General features: G+C 43.0%; 1 protein-coding gene across 1 annotated transcript; it reads left to right on the plus strand.

Moving 5' to 3' along the window:
* The first annotated feature begins 16,851 nt into the window (after positions 1 to 16,851).
* Positions 16,852 to 21,759, plus strand: fas (Fas cell surface death receptor). Its single transcript, XM_076742309.1, has 9 exons — positions 16,852 to 16,988; positions 17,849 to 17,919; positions 18,344 to 18,478; positions 19,094 to 19,211; positions 19,389 to 19,456; positions 19,549 to 19,638; positions 19,830 to 19,882; positions 20,541 to 20,559; positions 20,956 to 21,759. The coding sequence occupies exons 1-9, from the start codon at positions 16,918 to 16,920 to the stop codon at positions 21,228 to 21,230; spliced, it is 900 nt and encodes a 299-aa protein (XP_076598424.1). The 5' UTR covers positions 16,852 to 16,917; the 3' UTR covers positions 21,231 to 21,759.
* The last annotated feature ends 1,519 nt before the right edge of the window (positions 21,760 to 23,278 follow it).

Genomic DNA, 23,278 nt, shown 5'->3' on the forward strand with positions numbered 1-23,278 from the left:
CGGGGAGGAAAAATGTGCCCATGCACCGAGCTTGATGAGAAAAATGCTGTAAAGCAGGTCGTCGTCGTTGCAGCTGCTGGAGCTGTGTTAACAGTAACTTCCTGCTTTAAAGGTCAACGCTGCAAATAGCGGGTGGGACCTGAGGTAGGGAAGTGATGGAAGGATTATTATTAAAAGTTCAACTGAGGGCGATGAGACCACTTCAAACAAATAACTGACTCAACCAGGGAGCCGAGCGTCTGCATTAATGGCCGTCTATCGGCGAGGAAAGGCGTAAAAATCTGTTGAGGCGCAGCAACAGTTTGCTCTCATTCAAACTTGACTGATAAGTGTGGTTCACACGGCTGAGCTTTCACTTTACTGGTTTCAGAATAGATGGAGAAGTAGTTGTTCTGCTCCTGCAGCGTAACCGTCCATTTCTTGAATTGATTTCAAAGCAAACTGACCCCTGAACTCTGATAAAACAACATTTGCGAGGCAGAAAAGCAGCCTGACCTCGCACCAAACCATCAGCGTTGCATGCCCAGCGGTTGCTGCTGGTTAATCAAGGCGTTCTCCACATGAGCTGAGCAGAGGAAGGAAAGGCTACCAGCCCAGGAGGGAGGAGCGCGAGGCCTCGGGCAGACCGGCCCGCTCTGCTCGCAGGCTTGTGTGACTCCCCAAATGAAAGAGTAACAGGATTAACGACCGTGTCGCTGTGATAGGGGAGCAGAGAGTGGCAAGACCCTGGCTAAAGCATGGCCCAAAGTCTCCTGATAATAAAATAAAGTATGAATTAAACATATATATTTAAAAAAAAAAAAAATGTTCCACCCCCAGAGGCAGGCAGTCACATAATCCCCTTCTGCTCTATTAAGACTTGGTCCCCGGCTCTTTCGTGTTGATAGAGACATCAAAGCCAACCAGTGCAGCGTCAAATGAGACAGGCAGCAGTCGCAGGGGCCCGACTGTAATTGGCTGAGCTGAGAAGGAGGGAGAGACTCTGCTAGATTAATAATGAATGTGCTGTGCTGGGCTGAGAGAGACCAGAGAGAGATGCCTCAGCTCTCCACAGGCAGGCGAGACTGAAGAGAGCGAAGGGGGCCGACTTCAGTGGAGCTGGAGAGTCCACGTCTGTGCGTTTGATTGCTCCCCTCATCACACACACAAACACCGACACGGCGGCAAAAGCAGCGGCTGAAATATTAATTCTGATCAAAATACAGCTTCATTTGTATGTCTTGAGCACCGGCGCCGCCAAAAGATGTTCATTTGTTTGATTTTTCTGCATCAACACCTCTCTTGAGATGAGACGAAAATAGCGAAACCGGTGATTTGTGAGGAATATTCGTTTTTTATATTTGATTCAGAGTTTCCTTCTGTTATGTGGGTCATACGTATGCAGCCAGGAGTTTGACATGAAAGGAAACAGCAGCATGAAATTACATTTGTGTTGCTTTTACAATCTGCTGGTCCATTTCTCCCATTAAGTCTGCTGTCAGTCCATTGTAGAAGACCATTTCCAACATTCATTCAAGTTTTCAGATGCTAACCTGAAAGTATGAGACAGTAACCCTTTTTTTTTTTTTTCTTTTTTTGCCCTTTTCTGTAACATAATAAGTCAGAGTGAGGGAGGCCTTAAGGTGCATTAGAGGTCCAATGTGGAGGATTTAGGGGGATCTATTGGCAGGTTTCATTTGTGTATAATCACCTTAAAATAAGAAACGTGTTTTTGCTACCTTAAAATGAGCTTGTTATATCTGCAGTGGGAGCGGGTCCTCTTCCACAGTGTCCACCGTGTTGCATGTACAGCAACCCAGAACGGACAAACCGAACACTGGTGCCTTTCCCAGTTAAAGCGTCCACAGTCGGGGAGGCGACCTCGCCGCTAGATGCCGCTAAATCGCACTGGACCTTTAAATTCAACTTGTCAAACTCTGGCCTGTGAATTTGCGCCGCTGGCCAAGCTGTGCTTCACCGTTCGCTCTTCTTCTTCAGCTCCTCAGAAGAGGACAGGCCGTTTTATTGCTGGGCAATAAAAGTACGGCATGTTTGGTTTGCAGACAGAAGTGAGACAGGAGTCAGAGGTGCAAATACATCTTTTAAACTGTGTGAACCAAGCTTTATTTTCTCTCTTCAGTAACCATTTTATAGAGCAAAATGCCGTGCAAAGGGGAATAAAATGCCAGAACAGTACAGAGAAAATACAATCTCCAGGATGTGTTGACTGACTTGCGCTGGCTAGCGAGTTAGCACTTAGCTCACCAGCTACAGTCGTTCCCCAAGCAGCCCTGCAATAGACACCAAGCTTCAAGAAACAAATATTTCACAAACACACACAGTTTCACATTCTGGCAGGACCAGGCCGAAGTCACTTATAACAAAATTGTTGCTCATAATACTGACCGACCAATCTATCGTGCAGAAGTTTCCACCTTTTTTTATGGCCTTTCGTTGCCCGTGCATCAAACAACTGTGAACAGGGGGGAGAAAAAAAAAAAAAAAAAAAAAGCTAACACCAAAATATAGAGATTTAAGCATAGTATTATGACCAAATGAGGGGGTTGGGGGAGTGTGGGGGCGTCAGTCTGGCCTACAAAGAGAAGATAAGCCCAAGCTGGTAACCCCATTTCCCTTCCATCTGTTGGTAGCAGTTGTAGAGCATGGCTGCACTCACCAGGACCTGGCAACCCATCCCCCAAGCCCTCTTTCTCTGGCTGACTGCACAGCTGTGTTGCGTTTGGATTAGGCCAAGAATAAAACAGGAAGTAGAAATTAAACAAAAGCTTAAACACACACAGAGAGAAACACACACACACACACAGGCAGTGTAAGTTACCAAAGAGTCGGCAGCAGCGCGAGTGACAGCCTGTGGAAAAAGCGCACACACCCACACGTGTAGACCATCGCGCTCGCACACAAATATACTACAGCATGAACAAAGTCATACTCTGCCTCCCACAGACTCACATAAGCCCAGGCAGGACCACAGGCGTATCATTTCTGTGTGCCCACACTCAGGCTCACACATATGGTCTTTTTACATGCTAAGTGCCTCTCTGCCTCTCCTCCCCTCTTCATGGTGGTCTGCTGTGGCGGCTGATGAGGAAAACGAGCAAACATGCGCAATCTTGGGGCATGCCAGTGTAATGATGCTAACATGGGAGTATTTTGGTTACGGGATGACACACAAACATTATATTCATAACACAAACGACTATGAATGAGATAAAAGACGGCGTCCGTGAGCTGCTCTCTCATGCGAGCTGGCTCAGCGGCACTGGGATGCAGACACACTTCATTTCTCGCAGATTCTTTGAATTAATCCACTGCATTGAAGCCGGAATCACATCCAGTCATTGTTTTTGTGCTTTTGTGCAAGAACGTCATGAGCAAACAATCCAAAAAAAAAGAAAAAAAAAAGTACAAGTGGAGAGAAACCCATAAGGAAGTAAATGAGAACACATAAGGTGCCGCTCGCCTTGCAAAACATCTTAGCTCTTAAAAAGTGTCATTACCTTCTCTGCCGTGGACTTGCTCCAACTTTCTGCAAACGCACCAAAATAGCCCACCGATAGCACACAGGAAGTGCGTTGAACGAGGAAGAGGAATCGGGAGGAAGGAGAAGGGAAGATGTTTGGAAACGCGTCGCTGTGCGCGCAGTTTGTTTAGCTGGCAAGGTGCATTTGATGGAAATCCATTAAAGCGCTTCTCGTCATGACTTGGACCAAGTCTTAATGAATATACGGTAAATGTTTTCAGATGTTGTTTTTACTGTCAGGACCTGAGTCACCTAATGAGTCACACGAGCTCTGCCTCTCTGCGTCTGTGTGAGTGTGTGTGTGTGTGTGTGTGTGTGAGTTTTTGTTGACATGGATTTGCCAGCATGCTTGTCAGTCTGCGTGTGTTTATGTGTGTCCTCATGAATAAGAGAAGCACATGGAAACACTTACTGTACTGCTGTCGCCACTGACCCCTCCCCTTCCTCCTCCTCCACACACACACACACACACACACACACACACACACACACACACACACTTACTCCCTCTATGTGATCAATGAAGAGCACATGTTTGTCTATTGAACTGAATAACAGTCAACATGCTTGAGGCGAAAAACATGGACAGAAGCATATCAGCTTTATCACAGGGCTCTGCATGCATACATCCAGCCAACACACACACACACACACACACACACACACACACACACACACACAGACACACGATTCTACAACAGGAACTTGTGGTTTTTCTTGGCTTTCTGTGATACTGATGTGTTACTGCTGCAGGACTTTTATATGTATGAATTTGTGTGCTTGTGAAAATGTGCGTGCGTAGACTTTACTACTTTGACAGCGTCTGTTCTCTACCTGACTTTTACCCTGAAATCTTAGAGCGGGCGTAATCCTTCCCCCAAGCCTCTCCCTCGCTCTCTTCCCTCTCTCCATCTAGTGTCATCAGGAGGGTAATATGAGGCATATGGCTGCTGATGACAGTCCCTAATCCTCACGCTGATGACTGATAGTTACCCGCGCACTCCTCATCCCCATCTCGTCCTTATATACCAAGAACAAGGGAGAGAGACGCAAGCGTGTCGGCTGATACTCTTTGCTCAGCCTCCGCGTCCCTCCACTCTCTGTCTCTCCCAGCTGAGAGTCATTATCTGAAATGACTGATGTGAGAACGGCTGATGGACAAGACCGATATTAGTGTTTGTGCTGGAGAGTGAAAGTTCGAAATGGTACTGCAGACTTTCAGAGTGTCAGAGAACAGAGATTGCTTCAGGGCTTTGCAGTTCATGAGATGCATCAAAAAAAAAAGGAATATACTGTACATCTTGAGAGCATGTGGAGGATGAAGTGGGACGCACTTGAGTTCTGGTGGTTTTAAAAGGGTTGGTGTTTTCAGTTGATCACCTTCAGCAAATGATGCATCCGGAAATCAGTCTGCAGTGTTTAGGTCTTCCAGTGGTTTTAAGTCGAGCGTACGAGTGAATTTTTGGAAGTTTCGCAAGAAGTGCCAAAGTTTTTTACGCTTGGATGAAGTTGAAAAGTGGATGTATCGATAAAAGGTGACAAAGAGTTCATTTGAGGACAAAGAGGTCCTCCAGTGACATAAATGCCAGATTTCCATCATGTTTTCTGCCTGGTTCACCACGGTTTGAGGTTTGTCCGGGCTCCCTTTTAACCATCTCACTGTCTCATAACGATGATGGGATGCAAATGCGCATTAATCCAAAATTTCTTTTGGAGACTCTCTTGAAATTTGGTTAAAAGTTGCTCTAAATTTGGTTGGAAACGTGAGTCGTGTAACATCTGAACAGCGGCCACTCTGGCCACAAGTGGCAATTACAACATGATGGTTCATTGAACAACATAGTAATAATATTTTAACAAGTGTGAATAACGTTTCATAGTACAAGTAGAGAATACAATTGTCATTAGTCATAAAATCAGCAAAGTGACTCAGTAATCCCAGTTAGAGGACAATATCTATGTAGCATTAGCTAATATTTGCTCTCATAAGCCCGTGGTCATACCAGACCAATTAAGACTGCAGCAGCAAAACCTCCAAGCGTACTGAATTGAGCAACAGAGGTTTTATTGCTCGTGAGTTCAACTTTTCATTTGTAAGAGGAAGAATGTGTTAATTATTTTCTCTGAAGTTACATCGTCTCGCTGTTAAGATTGTGACAGTGGTGTACGCCACACACCAAGGCTGTTTCCACAGATATGATGCAAAAAGGAGGAATTGCAGGTGTGACTGTCTTTTTCTTCTCTTTCTTCTTCTTCTGTGCTGCTCTTTTCGTTCCTCGTTCATCCATATGGTGTTTAGTTTACATACACTCCATCCATTTGTTGAAACCTTCACATACACACATCAGGAGCAGTTTGGGGTTGAGTGTCTTGCTTAAGGGCACTTAAAGGAATAGTTCAATTATGAGAAATACTCTTATTCACTCTATTGCCGGGAAGCAGATGACAAGGTCATTTCATTAGCTTAGCTCATCATAAAGACTGGAAGCAAGGGGAAACTTTGGCCTTGCTCTGTCCAAAGGTAAAAGAAACAAATCCACCTCCAAGCACCTCTAAAGCTCACTTACCAAAATGTTGTCTCCTGTTCATTAATCCATACAAAAGGGTTAAAATGGAACGGTTTTACAGGTATGGAGCCATGTTAGCTGTTTCCCCCTGTGTCCAGTCTTTGTGCTAAGCTAAGATAACAAGCATATTACCCAAAATGTCAATCTATTCCTCTGTACATGTGGACAGGAGAAGAAAAGGTTTAAACCAGCCACCAATGGCTGACCCACTTGAACGCCTGAGTTACAGATGCCCAGATTGCACATCAGTTTCCCCCTAGATGTGAATATTGGAGGTCGTTTTTCAGAACATTTTGTGTAAACCAAAAGGTCTGTTTTTCTAATCTGTTTCACAGCATGGTATGCATAACTTCTTGTCTACAGATGTTTATGGATAGAGCTATTTTCACCGTATTGGCTGATTCTCCTGGAGATGCAGTATGCGGTGGAAATTTCTGGTATGTGTATGCACATACTTACAAACAAGTGACATACTTTCTGGAGGCCTAGTGGATGTCAGTCACGGGAGTGGGTAAGCATGGTCCATCCTCTCATTTAGAGCCTGCCAGTCAGCCAGCCACTCAACCAGCCCTGGAACCAGCCAGCCAGAGCTTTTTAAAGGGCCTGTGATTTGACAGAATCCCGTGGGGGAGACGGGGGGGTGGGGTGGGGGGGGATTAGGATTAGCAGCTGTTTCCTCTCAAACACTGGAGAAGATACGCTATAGCTACACCACGCTGATGGCAAATTAATAGATGAATAGAACATGCGTGCGTCGACTCAGATAATGTGCTAAAGCTCCCCGTTTCATAAATAGCGAGGAAGGTGTCCTTTTCTTGAACCCGGCTCTGAGGATCTCTTGTCACACACACATACTGAGTAGCAGGGAGGGAGGCAAAGGCATATTGCGGCCGTGAGAAAGGTTTAAAACATCATCATTTTAATCTGGGAGCACAAAGCCAGCTACAGATTATGCTTCTGCCTCTCAAGCGATTCTGCTGCAGATCCGGTTTAGATGACCCCCGCTAACACCCTCAGAGACAGGGGCTTTTAACCCCAAACAAACACTGATAGCAGGCAGCCATCAAATGAGAACACACAGCGAGCACACACACACACACACACACACACACACACACACACACACATGCAAGCATGCACACGGATATTATCCACATCCATGGCGGGCGCAGCGATTGTACCCACACACAGCATCCAAAAACAGATACATGAGGGCACACACACACACACACACACACACACACACACACACACAGAGGACATCCATAGCACATGCTCACAGCCGTAGACAATGACAGATAAACACACAGGCTTATGTCAGTTCCACTCGCATCCATTTCAGGCTATTAAGTAAGACACGAAAAGCCCAAACTGTTGCGTAGCTAACAGGTTTTGAGGTAAAAATGACACATCGGCTGGTGTGAAGAGACAGCACACAATGCGGCCATCCCCGAGACTGTCACAGAGACCACCTCAAGTGAGGATGACGCTGCTGTGGTGCTGTCAAGAGTCAGGGCGAAATAAAGGGCGCAAATGCACATGTGATTTATCTCAAGGTTTTCATCAGGATCACAGAGAAAGGTTCAGCACATGCCAGACTCCTCTGCTGCTGACCTTGTGGGCCCGTGTTACCTGTATTAAAGGAGCTGAGGCATCCTGATGTAGCACAGAAGATTTTTGCTCACTCTCTTTTAAACCAGAGCACCAACCACACAATTAGCTCCCTGTGAGTTAATGACTAGTTTTCTCTATCGCTTATAAAAACCTCAGAGGGCCACACTGACTGCAGAAAGAACTCAATTCTATCCCTGTCTGGCATTTCCTGCATATCTGTCCAAATATTGAATGAATTCAGCTCACAAGATTGACATACCCTGGATAATTTACAATATTTTCTTAAAAAAAAAGAAAAGAAAAGAAGCCAGCTCATTTATATTTAACTGGGATCATGCATTATTTAAAGCTATCTACATTGAACTAAAAGTTAACCTTTGCTGAAGAGAGACAGACGCAGAACAAACGGAAATGGAAAGAGGGAGAAAGCGAGATACAGGAGAGAAAAAGGATATAAAAGAGGAGTGAATTCGGCAGCGGTTCGCCACAATACACTTGAGACCTGAGGGATGAGTCAGAGAGGAGATGGCCATGTCAAAGAAAATTGAGAAAGCAAAAGACAAAAGAAGGAAGGGGGGTTTTCGAGCACAAGTAGCATTCTGTTTGAACTCAGCCCTTGATTTTGAACTCGGAGAATACAGTTCGAGCATCATATCTCAGTTGGCCTCTTCAGCTCACCAAGGCTCATGGAAAAGCCATTCTCTGGCGTGACAGAGCTGTGTGGGTTTTTTTTTTTTATTTTTGGCCAAATTTTGCCCAACACTTCAATGAGAGCCTCAAACTAATTGGTCTCACCCCCACTCCACTTTATCCATTTGTGTCTTTACGTAGAGCAGATCTGGCAGAGTTTTTTACACACTTTACAACTGCAGAGCTTAACCACTCAAACCGCATGGAAAATGTCCCCACACCCTTAAATAACGGTTGTGTGTGTGTGTGTGTGTGTGTGTGTGTGTGTGTGTGTGTGTGTGTGTGTAAGAGAGAGCGAAAGAGGTAAAGAGAGAGAGAGTGAGAGCACACCCTGACGTTTCCTGTCTCCAAATAAAGACTGATGGCTTGTGTGTGTGTGTGTGTGTGTGTGTGTGTGTGTGTGTGTGTGTGTGTGTGTGTGTGTGCGCGCGCACGCTTGGATGCCACGTTCTCATCTGTGCGCAGCACTTTATTTTCAAGTGCACATTTTAATTTTTTGACATCTCACACGTGACATTAAAACCTGCTATCGGCTCCTGTAGTAGACATATTTAAATAAATGTCAGTGCACTCACATACATCGACACACACCACCTGTGACCGGCTGGATGGGGCGATGTTTCTGCGTGAGCTCCAGTACAAGTCAGATAAACCAGGACAAGAGGACACACCTTAAAGCTGCCGTGCGTCTATTCTGCAACCCACAAAGCCAGATTCGATCAGATTTAATTAAAAAAAAGAGCAGCACATGTAGACAGGAGGTGCACAGTATCGGCTCTTATTTGTGTGATGTCTCACGTGTCCTGCCGCAATGGCTGACACGTAAACACACCATTTCTGTGTCACAATAAAACCGACATCATGTTCTTTCTGAATGATTTCAACCATGACAGAGACTTCCATCAGATAGACAGTGACAAAGTGCTGAGGTTTCATGTCTGTTCACTTCCTCTGTGATTTCTAGAGAGAGAGAGACAGAGAGAGAGAGAGAGAGAGAGAGAGAGAGTGCACATATATGTGTGTATGTGCGAGATAGAGAGAGTGAGAGAGACGGACCCTATCTGTACTTGAACACTCACCACTACCACAAATAAGTGTGTGTGATTCATCACTTCCTTCCTATTAAGCACGAACTATGCAAGAGCAGAGGGTGTCAACCAAACGCGACGGTTCAGAGCACCAGCCTCTCCACCCGTGCGCACACATGCGCTGCATGTACAGCGTGTGGGTGTGTATGTGTGTGTGTGTGTGTGTGTGTTTGCCGCCACACACCTGCATCATATGCAAAATGCTTTCTTTCACCTGCTATGAAGTGCATACAGCAGGAAGCAAGTCACCTTGATCATTTCAGCATCGATATGTGTGAAGCTTGTGTGCATGTGTGCGTGTGCGTGCGTGTGTGCATTGCGTGTCCTGTGTGAGAGAGGGCCTCCAAAAAGTTCTGCTTTCGACCTCTGGTGCCATCTGCCAGTGACAGGGCAGAAATGCAAATCAGAAGCAGTCAGATAATACACCACGCTCGCTCCCTCCATTAGAGCAGCCTACAGAAATAAACTAGGTCAGACAGACCAGCAGCCAGCTGTGTGTGTGTGTGTGTGTGCGTGTGTGTAATAAGGCACATGCGCCTCTCTTTGTGTGGGGAGACAGCTATACATGTGTGTGTGGGGGATGGGTTTCGAGTTAGTGCTGAGGGTTCATAATATCCTCACTTGTGATGCTGCACACTGAACAGTCACAAGTAACATATAGACAAACAGCAGCGCATCCAGTCAGCACTCCCTCAAAGATCTCAGACAGAGGAGGCACTTCTAGGCTGTGTGACAGGCCAAAGGAGCTGGGTGACAAATAAAGGCTCTTATCTGGGGCTGAAATTAGCCACAGCCAGAGCGCAACTGATAGGGAGCGTATTAAACTCTCGAAAACGAACCACCCGGGAGGGTGATGCAACGCAGAGGCAACGCTGGCGTAATGCAGACAGATGCGTCCTCCTCTCTCATATCGCTGCGACGCCTCTGAATTATGAATGAGGCCCCGTGCACCTTTTCAATGCAAAAGGCTTTTTTCTCTTCACGCTCACCATGTACTGTTTGTTTTCATTAATGCCTCACGCTCAAACGCAGCCTCCCATCGTCATTGTTGGTTGTGCTAAAAATCTTAAACGAAGGTGCACAAAGTGTTCGAGGGGTGTAATTAAATCCCCTTTTGTCTGAGGACAGCCGAGCAGTGCACAAAGCTGATGACATAGGTGCTGATCTGAGACAAATAGATTGCTTGGTTTTGCATTTGAGGAGCCAAACTGATTTAGGCTTTACAGGATACAGCAGCTTTTTGGCAAATACAGTATTTGATCGACTGGTTTAAAGCTTCACTTCGATGCTCTTTTACTTGGTTGCAAGCTTTATGCTGCAGCACAGTGTGTAAGTTTGTATTATTTCAAAAATTCATGCAAACCTGTCACATCTAAATCAGAGTTTATATACAGAAAAGACTTTGTATGTCTTTGTGCTTTCATAAATACAGCAAAGCCTATCACTAGTTTCCAATGTGCTATTGTCAGAAAGTGAATCTAAATCCCAAACAGGCTTCTTTTACTCATTCTATGTGATAAACATGGAGCAATATGAGCTGAATAATAAATGACTGCATGCCTTTCAGAATCATTTCAAACGTGGGCCTTCTATTTATAGACGCTCAAACATTTCCTTCTCCAGCTAACTTTCTCTGTTTTCTTTCTTCCTCCAACTGATTTCAGGCACAGATTGTAAATTCGGTCACAAGGGAGGGTCAATGATTCTCATTTCCTGCAGTTTGGTCCTCTTTAACCAAATGACTCTCCACTCCCTGAATTCTCTGAAGTTCCTCTGAGATATCTGCAGCCGTTTGTGTGTCTGTATTGTTGGTGTGTATGAATCTGTGTGTGCTCACACCAGCTCGTCATGTGCATGTGTGCAGTGTGGCATGTGTCTGTAGGCATGTGAGCGTGATGCATGAAGTTGGACGAAAAGGTGACATGAGATGAAAAGGTTAATACTTTCCAGGCTGGTGGGTGGAAGGTGCTTTTTATGTGCATGACTGTGTGTGTGTGTGTGTGTGTGTGTGTGTGTGTGTGTGTGTGTGTGTGAGATGAGTCTGATCACACAATTCTGTGTGTTTTCTTTGTGGGTGAATGAGTAAAGTTTCATGTAAAAGTGGACTCATTTCACTGAAGTGAATGCTCCATGAGATTTATTGGTTGGTTATTATGTTGTATTAAAATAGGCTTCACTGTAAATCTATTTAGTCATTGCATATAGCTGACCGTTTCAACTGTAATTGCATTACTTCAACTGCTACAACCTTTAATTCTTTACGTTTAGCAAAACCAGTTAGCAGTGTTGGGCTCGTTAGTCAAAAAACTGAATTTATTACTCATTACTTAAAAAAAAAATTTTTTCACTTATTCCATAAATTCCTTAATATTTCCAGCCACTGAATGTCAGCGTTTCCATCTTCCAAGCTAGCTTGCTCCTTGGTGATATGCAGTTTATTCATTACTCTTAGCAAACCGCTTCATAGTGCGTCCGTTACTTTTAGCTACTCTAACTATTTCAACATTTATTCCATGACTTTTGTTGAACCCAGTCATCACTTCTAACTTCTCTGTTCGCTTGCTGACTATGTTCACACACGCTCAATCGCAACACGTGGTGTTCAGTTGTAACAGTTGACTTAATGTGAGGATGTGTATTTTCTAAAACAAATGGTCATTTGCATTTTTTTCAAATGAATTATGTCTCTCGTCCTGACAACTGCAGAAGTAGGCCACACCTTGGGTAAGTACCCGTGGTTGGGAATTTCTGATGTAGATCACTGCTACAGTTTACATAAGGTTTAGAGACACCCTGAGGACTATAGACATATAAAATGTTCAAATATTCTGCTCGCTGAAACAAGAGGAGGGTTGTCCTGCAGGTCAGAATGGGAAAACGTCCTTTCGTGTAATGGTCTAGACAAAGGACAAATGACTGGAGTGGGCCCACTCTGAGGACAGAGAGGACAGGTAAAGGACAGGACAGGCAGGGCTGGAGTCAGTTTGCCCTGGCCTACAGGCTCAGCTCAGCCTCCCACTGCTGCTCTGTTCTGATGAAGTCTCTAACCGGATTTTTTCCAATATCAATAGTCCCGATAAATCCATCTCTATGGGATATTCAACCGTCGTTATTCTTGTCCTTCCTCTGTGCTGGAGAAAAGTGCTCGGCACAGTTTGGAACAAGGCATCCAATCTGCACTCCTCTCCATTGTCTTCCCCACCAGACAGCCCAGTGAATGAACACCCTCGGCCAAATCCCCCTTCCATGTGCAGACACTCCCTTGCCCACAGATACGCTCGGCTCTAATTAGGCAGACCGCTGGATGTGTTGTGGGGGGAAATCTCTCAGCACAGACATATCGTCTAGTGGCAGCTTTACAGATTTACGTCTTTTTATCTAGTTTGTGTGCGTGTGTGTAAGCTGGTGCCGAGGGGGAGAAAGACAGTGAGATACTGTGGTTGTTTTTGACGATTCGGTGATGAACACAATGCTTACTTCTTAATGTACGGCACTCAAAGAACTGAGCGCGTGGACGTGTGTGTCCCTGCTGCAACATGTTGCACGGCCTTGCACAGCCCCGTCGCTCATGCACTTACAGAGCGTACAGAAGGCTTCGCGTCTACAGAACTTGCTGAGCATTCCCCTGAGACCTGCGTCATCAGTACAGAGGTTATTTCCTGTAGTTGAAGAGCAGCATGACTCTCTTCCTGTTCTCTGTGTGAAGAAGCATCAGGTTTGTCCCCATCCAGTCCCCGTTTCTTCTATACTGGACACAAGGCAGAAAAGCAGTTAGCAATAGATGTCTTTGCCTTGCATTAGTTATTTCCTCTTTTGCTCTTAATGCATTCAAGATATCCAGAATAAAGACACTCCTGCCTGAATTATCATCCCCCCCAATACCACGGTTTCAGCATCTGAATATGAGCTCAGAATGCTAAAACTGTGAATCTTGTCAGTGTGGTTCTTTTTAAGGTGAATACTTCAAATATTCACTTCAAGACAGAAAAAGTGAAAACTGTCACGGTGGTTATGTTTAAATGTCAAAGTCACAGCAGTATAGCTACTCTGAATTGAAAGAGCAAAGCCGATCCCTTTGGAAATACAGTTTTCATATTCACTCTCAGTGCATTCATGGATTATGATTTCTACCTGTAGGCCTAACAGCTCTGGCTCTATAAAAGAAGTGCTACAGCTCAAGTTAAAGAGGAAGCTCAACTTCAAGGAACAAATAAGGAATATGAAGAACTCCTCCACAACATGCGTTCAATTTTAATTTAACAAATGCATAGTGTACTTTAAGGGAAAAAAACTTGTTGCTTTGCTTGTTGATTTTAGTTTTGAGTTAACACTGTCGTGACCCATTTTCTAAAAACAGACTATAGGGAACGACATCTGAAACACACGACAATGCAGTACAACATTAATGACAGAGGCAGCGACAACCTCTGAAGTGTCCTCTCTTTCTGGTGCTTCTTTTACCGAAAGACAAGAGCTGTTACCTACTGCCTCCCCGACTCATCTCCTCCCTCTTCTCCTGTGTCTCCAGGGAGGCTTTGCAACATGGTCCCTTCTAGCAGCTTCCTCCGAACAACAAAACATTGTTTTATTCTATTTTATTTTTCCTCCCCTCCATCTCAGTGGAGCTATTACTCTGCCTTATTCTGCATATGACCTGGGGGCGATGGGAGGCGGAACACATTGGCCGTGGATGATAATGTCTTTCCACACAGCTGAAATCTATGAGCTTTGCACTTCTCTGGCTGTGGTTTTGCAGCCATTTGGTTTTGTTGCAGCACAGCAGAATGGAGGAGAGGTGTGCTCTCATTGTGGCCTATTGGTAACAGTTTTATATGCGATTATTATTACACTATATCGTAAGGATTATTCCACACATAACAGAGGGTGAGCTGCCAAAATAAATGCATCTGTGCCAAGAAGACCATGTTAAACCGATCCACTTATTTATCCTCAAAGCTAGCAGCTGAGGGGGAGGCTCACCTGGTTCACTTGCCACATTTGAATTGTATGAATGTCCTTATATTACCGTTCTTAAAGAGATTTCTTTTTCTCTTCTCATACATATAAAGCCATCTTGTAAAGAGTCACCTCTGTTGATAAAAAAAATAATTATAGTGGTCATTTCATGGTCTACTTGCTTTTTCAGGTTTGGATATGCATTACATGTTAGCTGTTTCAACTCAGGATGCATGGAAATAGTTCCATGTAGCAGCTCTGCGAGGCTATACTTGGGCACAGCGTTGATTTGAGCTAAATGCTAATGTCCGCATGCTGATGTGCTCACAATGTGAACCATTGGCGTTTAGCAGGTATAAAGCTTACCGTGTTCACTATTTTTAGCATGCTGGCATCGTAACATTTTCTAATTAGCACAAAACGCATCATACACACACACACACACACACACACACACACACACACACACACACACACACACACAATGCACATAATGGCACAGGAATCTGTATCTGCATCTATTTATAAACTTACAAAGAAAAAATAAAATAAAATTGGCCTGATAATGGCACTAGCTGAAAAGTTAAGGGATAACCAAAGTGATTTCAGTTTCTCCTTAATATGTTTTTTTTTTTTTTTTCAACACCTGTGTGTCTGTGTATGTGTGTGTGTGTTTGAGAAAGAGTGCATGTGTGTGTTCATTTTGCTCTCTAAGTGGGCCAAATGAGCAGGCGGCAGACTGGTACAAATCCGACACTGGGACTCACTGGGACTACAAAGGGCTGAAATTTGGTACACTTGCAAAAACAACCAAATCCCTCAGGAGTTCTCCTTAAAGTTAAGTTTTTATTCCCCAGCCAAATACTCCTGTCTTCACTTGTATTCACTCAATACATTCACTCAAAGATGAATATGTTGTTAACGACACCTGGCAGAGATCAAAGAAATATGGTGTTGTTTTGGTGTGGGGTGGGGGTGAAGCATTCATTTGTTAATGGGACAGACAGAAAGGCCTATAACACATTAAGAGCTTCATTAATTCACTCTGCAAGAACTTTATAAATGACAGACTTATTGTGTTGATATAGAAGTGCAGCTACTTTCATTCTACAGAACTTTCTTTTCTACAGTCGGCATCAGGGTGGCACCTATCCAGATGTGCAATGCTTCGCTTGTCTGCATCACCTTTGCTTTATTTTTATATGGCCGATTTCCTGTTTGGGAACAGAAAAAGACAGATATGAGTCAGTAGCTGGTTGAAAATGTAGTAATTTAGACTTCACTTTCACAAAGCACCTCACAACTGGCTGTAACCCAAAAAGCATGGATGCTGCTAGCGAAAATTAAATTACAGCCATGATTTAAAAGGAATGCATTACAAACATAATTTGACCAGGTGGGCCTGAGCTAAATGATTGCTGGGGTTTTTTTTCAGTCTTGTACTTTGTGCTGTGGATGGCAGTTATTAGATGCAATCAAATCTCAGTCATTTTGACCAATTGTCTTACAGCACTCTGACAGATCCAGGAAGAACATACCCCTCTTCACTCCCAGGGGCCATCACTCTCAACAAAGAGCAATATCACCTCCTAGTGGCACAATTTGAGTTTTGCATGTATTATGGCTGGCATCTGCAAACCATAGAAATGTTATTTCTTTATTAATCTTCTTATATAACTAATTGAATGAATAAAATTAAATACTTAGAGAAATGTTATTTCTTTCCAATTTATTAATTCTTTTGTGGCTCCTTGTTTCTATAAATGCGCTGAAATAAAGTTTGACAGTCTGTGTAACCACAGCCACAGCTACCACTGAGGTCACTGAGGTCATGTGTTTCACCAACATTGAGGTATTTTACATTTTGCAATTAGAAACTTTCACGTGGTGGGTGTTTTATAACCTATTTTCAGTGCTTTTAAACTTGACTGGGCCAATCGAACAGTCTAATAAATAAAGCCTTCAGCAATTATATTTGAGAGGGCTTTGGAGCACCATTTAGACCTTCATGCTGGGAAATAAACATAGAAATAAGAAATGAACAGAAAAAAATCCCTGCGTTTCTCAGAGAGGTGGTGGGATGTGGGGGACTTTCTCAGTGTTTCTAAAATCCCAGGTACTGCCCAAGAGGCAGAGAGTAAGTTAATGAGGGGGGTTTTGCACAGTAACTGTATTAGTCATGAAGAAAAGCACAGCCTACCATCTTGTCAACCTTAACAGTACAAAATATACAGAACTGTATTTTTATACAGTACAATTTTATGTACAGTCTATATTGTTAGCTACACATATTGAGTGCACTGTTTAATTGTGACTGCAACTGAGAGAAGAAGAAGAAGAAGAAGAAGAAGAAGAAGAAGAAGAAGAAAAAGAAAAAGCCAGTCGCGCCTGCGCAGTCGGACCTTGTCCCAAGCGGATCCTGTCTCAAGCGTTAACTGTCAACGCCTCATTTACAGTTGAAGTTACAGGAAGTGTGGAGAACATGGCAGACGGTCCCGACAAGTCGCCCGTGTGGTTTACCATCTTCGTTTTGTTCTCCCAGCGCATCTCAGTGTAAGGGAATTAAACAGCCCGTATATATGAAGTTTGTGAGCTGTAGTGTTAAATGCTGTATCGTGACATGGCGTTAGGCGCGGTGTTCAGTCTGTGTAGCTGACTGTGCTTCTGTCTGAGTGAAGGGTTAATATCATTTAACAGTGGATCCATAATTGGAGATTACCTAACAGGGTTGCAGTTAATCGTTACTGAAGACGGCAGGTTGGGGGGTTGGGGCTCGGATGAGTTCCAGAGGGAAAAGAAGTGAGAGGGTCACGTTATTGGCCACAAACACTTGAGTTCAAACTTCTTCGTAAAATGTAACCGTTAGGAAAGAGAAGCAGACGAAGACAATATGGCGTCATGATTGAAACGTTATACTCAGGCACTTCTTTAAGCTAATACTTTGGGTTAAAACTTACTGTGAAATGAAACTTACTTACTTTCACTTTCCGTAGGAGCCATTCTTCACTTATGTTGTGCAAGTTCTTTATTTTGACCACAAGGGTGCGTTGTAGTTTTTGTCTCTCTGTTTAGTGAGTAACCACCCACCAGCTGCTCAGCAGCAGCTGTACAAAATGAGGTGAAGATTGGTAGTTTGAGTTGAACGGTGGTGGGGAGCACAACAGTTCTTACCGACAGCCAGAGGAAAGCCAGTGCTCTTTAAATTCAACATCAACTTCAGGATAAAGTTCTGTTTTGTATTTAACTGTTTTCATTTATTTGCAATAAATGGGAACATCACCCAAAGAGAACAACTTTGAAAAGGACATTGTTATTTCTGGAATCGAGTTAAGACCAATCCTCAAGCCACCATTACATGACTAAATTAAGTTTTTGTTTGATAGTCATCACACTTTCACTTTTTCTATCGCCAGGATTGTATCCTCCCAGTGTGTGGACGGAACCTACAGCCATGAAGGGAGGGACTGTTGTCTGTGTGCTGCTGGTAAGATGCTGCATGAGACCGTGAAAAGCAATATGAAAGCCACTTTACGAGTTCTTTAATGTAGGAGTCGTATGCGAGGTAAGCATACCTGACTAACATGTGCATAATGGATTGTTTAATGTTTCACCTTTTTCATACACTGACGTTTGCACCTCGCGTGCAAGACCGCATTATGCAAGCATAACATTATTTAGAGGTGGGTAATGACAACTTTCGTACTGTTGGACACAGGCCTGTCAAGCAAAAGCTCCCGCAGATGTCAACATTCAGTGTTAGTTAATTCAGATTGTTGTGTCTGTTATGCCAGAAAGGGAGACTTTTTAGAATATGTTTGCATGTGGCTGTCCATGCGGGTGAGCATATCACAGACTGGCTCAGATTGATTCAGTTATTTTCTTCTGTCTCTTGTGTGTCCACGCTGTAGGCCAGCATCTGGTGGAGCACTGCACTACGAACCTACATTATGGAAAATGCAATCCCTGTCGTCCAGGGGATTACAGCAGTCACCCTACGAACCAGATGTTCTGCGATCCCTGCACATCCTGCTCTCAGTCCAGTGGTATAAACACATTGGGACATCACTGTTTCATTGTTTCCAGTAAAACCAAAAACTAAACATGTGGTAAAAATTAAAAAAAAAACGAGGTTTCGGTGCAATAAAGCGTTTTCACAGCAGACATTTTGACACAGGTGGTAGTATAAACTTTATTCCAGTGAGCCAGCATGAACAGTACAAGAACCCTGAAGCTGAAGCAGCTAAATGGAATTCAGCCGCTAGTAATTTTCTTATTTCCACCTGCACCATTTCTACTGTAACATGTCAGAATCGGGAGGATACCATGCTGCCTAATATAGGCAGCCTTTAAGATAAGATAAGCTACGTATACTTGAGTATACATTATAAAGTATTATTTTCTAATAGAGCTAATGTAGTGATGGGACAATCTGATAGATTGCATCAGTATCTCTGGTAGGGCTGCAGCAGACAACTATTTTCGTTATTATCTATTGGTCTTTTTTTTTTTTTTTTTTAAACAAATATTGTAAATCCCGGTAAGCTGATACAACCACCATATTAAAGATTATGCTTCTTGTAATGTTGATTGTACCGTAAGCAATGCGAAGGTCTGTGAGTTCCACTAATGTAAGTTGTGTGGTTTTACTATTTTTTTAGCTAATCTAGAGGAAGATGAACCCTGTACCGCCGCCCAGGACAGGAAGTGTCGATGTATAAAGGATCACTATTGTGTCAGTGGCTCAGAAATTTGCAGATTATGCCACCCTTGTAAGCAGTAAGTTCCCTTCAAATATTTAGAAACTAGAAAATGTATGTACACCTTTTAAAAAATGAATTGATTCGTCCTCATAGACCACCAGCAGAATTTAAAAAAAAAAAAAAAAAAGATAAAAATGTCAATTTTGCTGTCATAATTGTTTGTCACTCATACTGGCTTTTCTTTTGCTTCAAGATGTGCTGAGGGCATCAAAGTACCCTGTGCAGGCCACAATGACACTGTCTGCAATGACAAAACTGATGGTATGGTTCAGTTTAGCGTGACTGCATTTGAATTAAGTCATTAACAGAAATTGTTTTTTTGTAATAAAATTGTAATGTCCATGTCTGTCCAGGAGGGAAAACAGTCGGCATAGCTGTTGGAGTAACTGCATTAATTGTAGTAGGAGTGGCAGTAGGAGTGGCTGTGTTTGTTTGGAAGAAGAGTGAGTATTTCTATCGCTATAAGTACTGTGACCAACAGAGGGCACTAGAGTTTCTCAGTAAAATAGCACAGTAACAGTACATGTGGTTCTGTTATCATTCAGTTCAGCGAACATTCAGATTTGATTGCTGGTTTTGCATCTTTTTAATAATATGTTTGTGTATCTTGTTTTTTAATAATTGCTCTCATAAGAGAAGAGACCACAGACACCAGACCAGCTGCCAAATGGAAATGCAGCTGATGTGGTAAGTTATCCTCCAGTGTGATCTCTGTCAGTTTGTTTATGAGGCTCTGACCCAGCTGTTGGATGTTTGTAGGGTTTTTCACAGTTTGAATTAACCTCTTTTGTCACACTTGCACATGTGCATGTATGATAAATGCTTTTGTGTCTCTTCTCAAATGACATAGCTGCCCCTTTCTATTGGAGGTACAGGTTAGTTGTTTGAAATCGCTCGTTTTCTTGCTTATGTGCTCGCTCTGTGTCAGTACTGTCATACATACACCAGTCACAAGTTTGGACATTTTTTCTTACATTGTACATTAGTACTGAAGACATCAAAATATTGTCAGTGTTGACATTGTCAAAGACAAAAAAAAAAATCACGTAGTCTGATTCTTAGTTGGTGACACTGTTGGTGATTTATTCAAAATTAAAAACGCACTTCTCCAGCATGGCTCCCAGTGTGCAAAGCTGTCATCAATGGGAAATGTGTCTGTTTTGAAGAGTCTAAGGAATAGAACACTTTGCTTTGTTTCATTTATTTGCTTACCATAGAATTGCTTATATGTGCATTTTATAGTTTTGATAGATGAGAAGGTGTGTCCTTTGACTGGTACTGTATTTGTAAAGCTTGCGTAAACAGTAAATCTTCTATTAACATTCATTCTACTTGTGCTTCTCAGGAGATGCAGCATCTTAAAGGTAAGAAACTGATGCAGTAGTCAAGCTTATCACTGTTTCTCTATATTATGAGCTTCTCCGATGACATAGCCGATTGATTGATGATCAGACTGCACTGGCATTTCATTTCACGTGATTGTTCAGTCTGATATCGTGTTACTCAGCCGATTTCTGTCTTGGAGGGATCTATTTTATTTAGGTTCGTGCTAACCAGTCAGTAGTGAGTAACATACTGCAAAGACAGTTTTGCAGTAATGGTAACAAGGAACAGTTGTACATCTCATCTACGTGTTTTGCCATTTTTGTGGCAATTTTCCTGTTTCTGTTTGCCATGAGTGTAGTTATTTTTGTGGGACAGGAAGATGATGTCCCTTTTCTTAACTATGTCCTCATTTCTCCTGTCTTTCACTTTCACAGAGGATCTCGAGCCTCACCTGTCTGACATTGCACGCGTGATTGGGTGGAAAGACATGAAGGATGTAGCAGTACGTAGCGGGATGCGAAACACTGATATTGAAGCCTGTGAACTGAACCACCCCGGTGACAGTAAGGAGCAGACACTCCAACTCCTCAGGGAATGGATGGAGAGTCAGGGCATGAACGCAGGGATGATCCTGATCCAAAGTCTGACAAAAGGTGGCAAAAATCGCAAAGCTGAGGAGGTGACGGATATATTGTCCCGTGGCAGTTAGATGAAATCTTCCTGCTTGAATGTGTCTTTTGTCCATCCATCCATTTCCATCCATTTCCACCCGCTTTATCCGGGACCGGGTCGTGGGGGCAGCAGTCTAAGCAGGGACGCCCAAACTTCCCTCTCCGTGGACACTTCCTCTGTGTTCCTCTGTCCTCTGTGTCTTTTGTGCACTTTTTAAAATATTTACAGTACTGTATTATTTCAAAAAAGCTATCAACTGAGATGTTTACATGATAGGATTGAATTGTAAATATTGATTTAAGATTTTTGTAAAAGCAGAGTTTAAGGTTAGATTTTTCGAGCACGGCTGGGATCTGCAGAGGTGTTACAGGTGAATGACATGAGGATTCACAATTATCTGCCTCTCAGTTTATTAGATAATGGTTTGACATTTTCTGCCATGCATTGCTTGCTCTGAAGCGTGCTTCTCTTCTAGTGTTGAGAATTCATGCTGTCTCTTTAGAAAGTCTGTGTGTCATTTATGAGTGATGGAACAACTGCATTGAGCCTCAATAAATGTACAGTGAGTCAAAGTGTCACATGGATTTTGGTTCCTTATATGTTGAAACCATTGTTAGTATCCAGTAATACAGATGGTCCTACATCCACATTACTCTCAAATCTCTTGACATTTCTTCTGGACGCCACAGTTAAACTTACTGAAAAGCTGCTGTCGTTGGCTGTTGGCTGCTGTCTGGGCCGAGTGCTCGTACAAAAAGCCTTCAAATGGCTCAGAATGCTGCAGCTTGGATCACAGTACATGGATTGTAGCTTCATTTCATTGGCTCCTTGTTCATGTCAGATCAGACTTTAAGGTTCCTTCTCATGACTCATAAAATTTTTAGCTCTCCCCTTCATATCTGTCTGATCTCATTATACCTTCTGTAGCATCCTGTGCAATGTGCTCTCAGAGTACAGGTCAGTGCCCAGGGTTAAGACGAAGTCAGCTGGCTCCAAAGCCTTTTATCCGACATAACCTCCCTGCTGATATCAAATAGTTTGACTCTTGAGCTAAAAATGAATCTTTTCGCCTCAACTTCAAATCTTCGATATCTCAGGCCAGGTCTTGCACCTGTTACCACCATCCTTGCAGTGGGTCAGTCAGTCTCAGCCTCAATGAATATCTTAACCTGAGTACTCAGCCTTTCCCTTTTCTCCTTAGCTTGCATGCTATCAGGTCTCTGTCCCTCTGTATGTTTGCTTTTCTCACTTGTCTGTGTGAATGGCCTGCTGCCTCTTCTGTGTTAGTGTGGCCGGACCTCTGTCCAGGTCTCCATGGTGGAGAGGAGGTCAGGTGCCTCAGGTCTTACCTATTTGACAACATCTGTTGCTCAACCATCTGGAGTCATCCATTGGCATTTTGAGTGGAAAAATGACTTAAACGATTAAACAGGAACAGTTGTTGGTGATTAATTTTCTGTTGATCAAATAATCAATGCAGCTCCACACTGAAGACTAGAACATGATTGTTGATGAAGAGTTGATGAGTGGCTGAAACAGGAACCCTCTTCCAGTTATCGCTGCCACAGTGTTATCATGTGGACTTTCCCGCAGTGGTTTAGTTGCTCAATCAAAGTTCCACATTCTGGAAATTCTGATTAAGTAGATATATATAGTAGAGAAGTTGCTTTCCAGAGAAACTGATCTAAATGTCTGTGGTTGAATATTACCCATAAAACTTTTGAAAAAAGAAAAATCATAAATTGAACTTAACATTGAAACGATTTGTAGAGATAGAAACTTTAAGAGAATGTGTAATATAGAAAGTTTTTACAGAAAGTTTTAAACAAGTTTTTACCAACAGAGAGAGGACACTTTTGGAAAATGTGGACTTCAAATGGTTTTTTTGAAGGTTCAGACTAGATTTTAAGGCCTAGGTTAGAATTAGGTTTAGGGTAAGGGTTAGGTTAGACATTTAGTTGTGATGGTTAAGGTTACGGTAACGGGTCTGGAAATGCATTGTGTCAATGACGCTCCTCACAAGGATTGAAGGCTGGGGTGTGTGTGCAACGTCTTTAAATGTGAATGACATTTAATCTTGTTTTT

This window comes from Chaetodon auriga, chromosome 11 (genome assembly GCF_051107435.1).
Source record: "Chaetodon auriga isolate fChaAug3 chromosome 11, fChaAug3.hap1, whole genome shotgun sequence".
Classification (NCBI taxonomy): Eukaryota; Metazoa; Chordata; class Actinopteri; order Chaetodontiformes; family Chaetodontidae; genus Chaetodon; species Chaetodon auriga.

Coding starts and splice junctions, on each gene's coding strand:
- fas (XM_076742309.1), top strand. CDS start 16,918: ATGGCAGACGGTCCCGACAAGTCGCCCGTGTGGTTTACCATCTTCGTT. Junction 19,457..19,548: donor CTGCAATGACAAAACTGATG/GTATGGTTCAGT, acceptor ATGTCTGTCCAG/GAGGGAAAACAGTCGGCATA. Junction 19,639..19,829: donor TGTGTTTGTTTGGAAGAAGA/GTGAGTATTTCT, acceptor TGCTCTCATAAG/AGAAGAGACCACAGACACCA.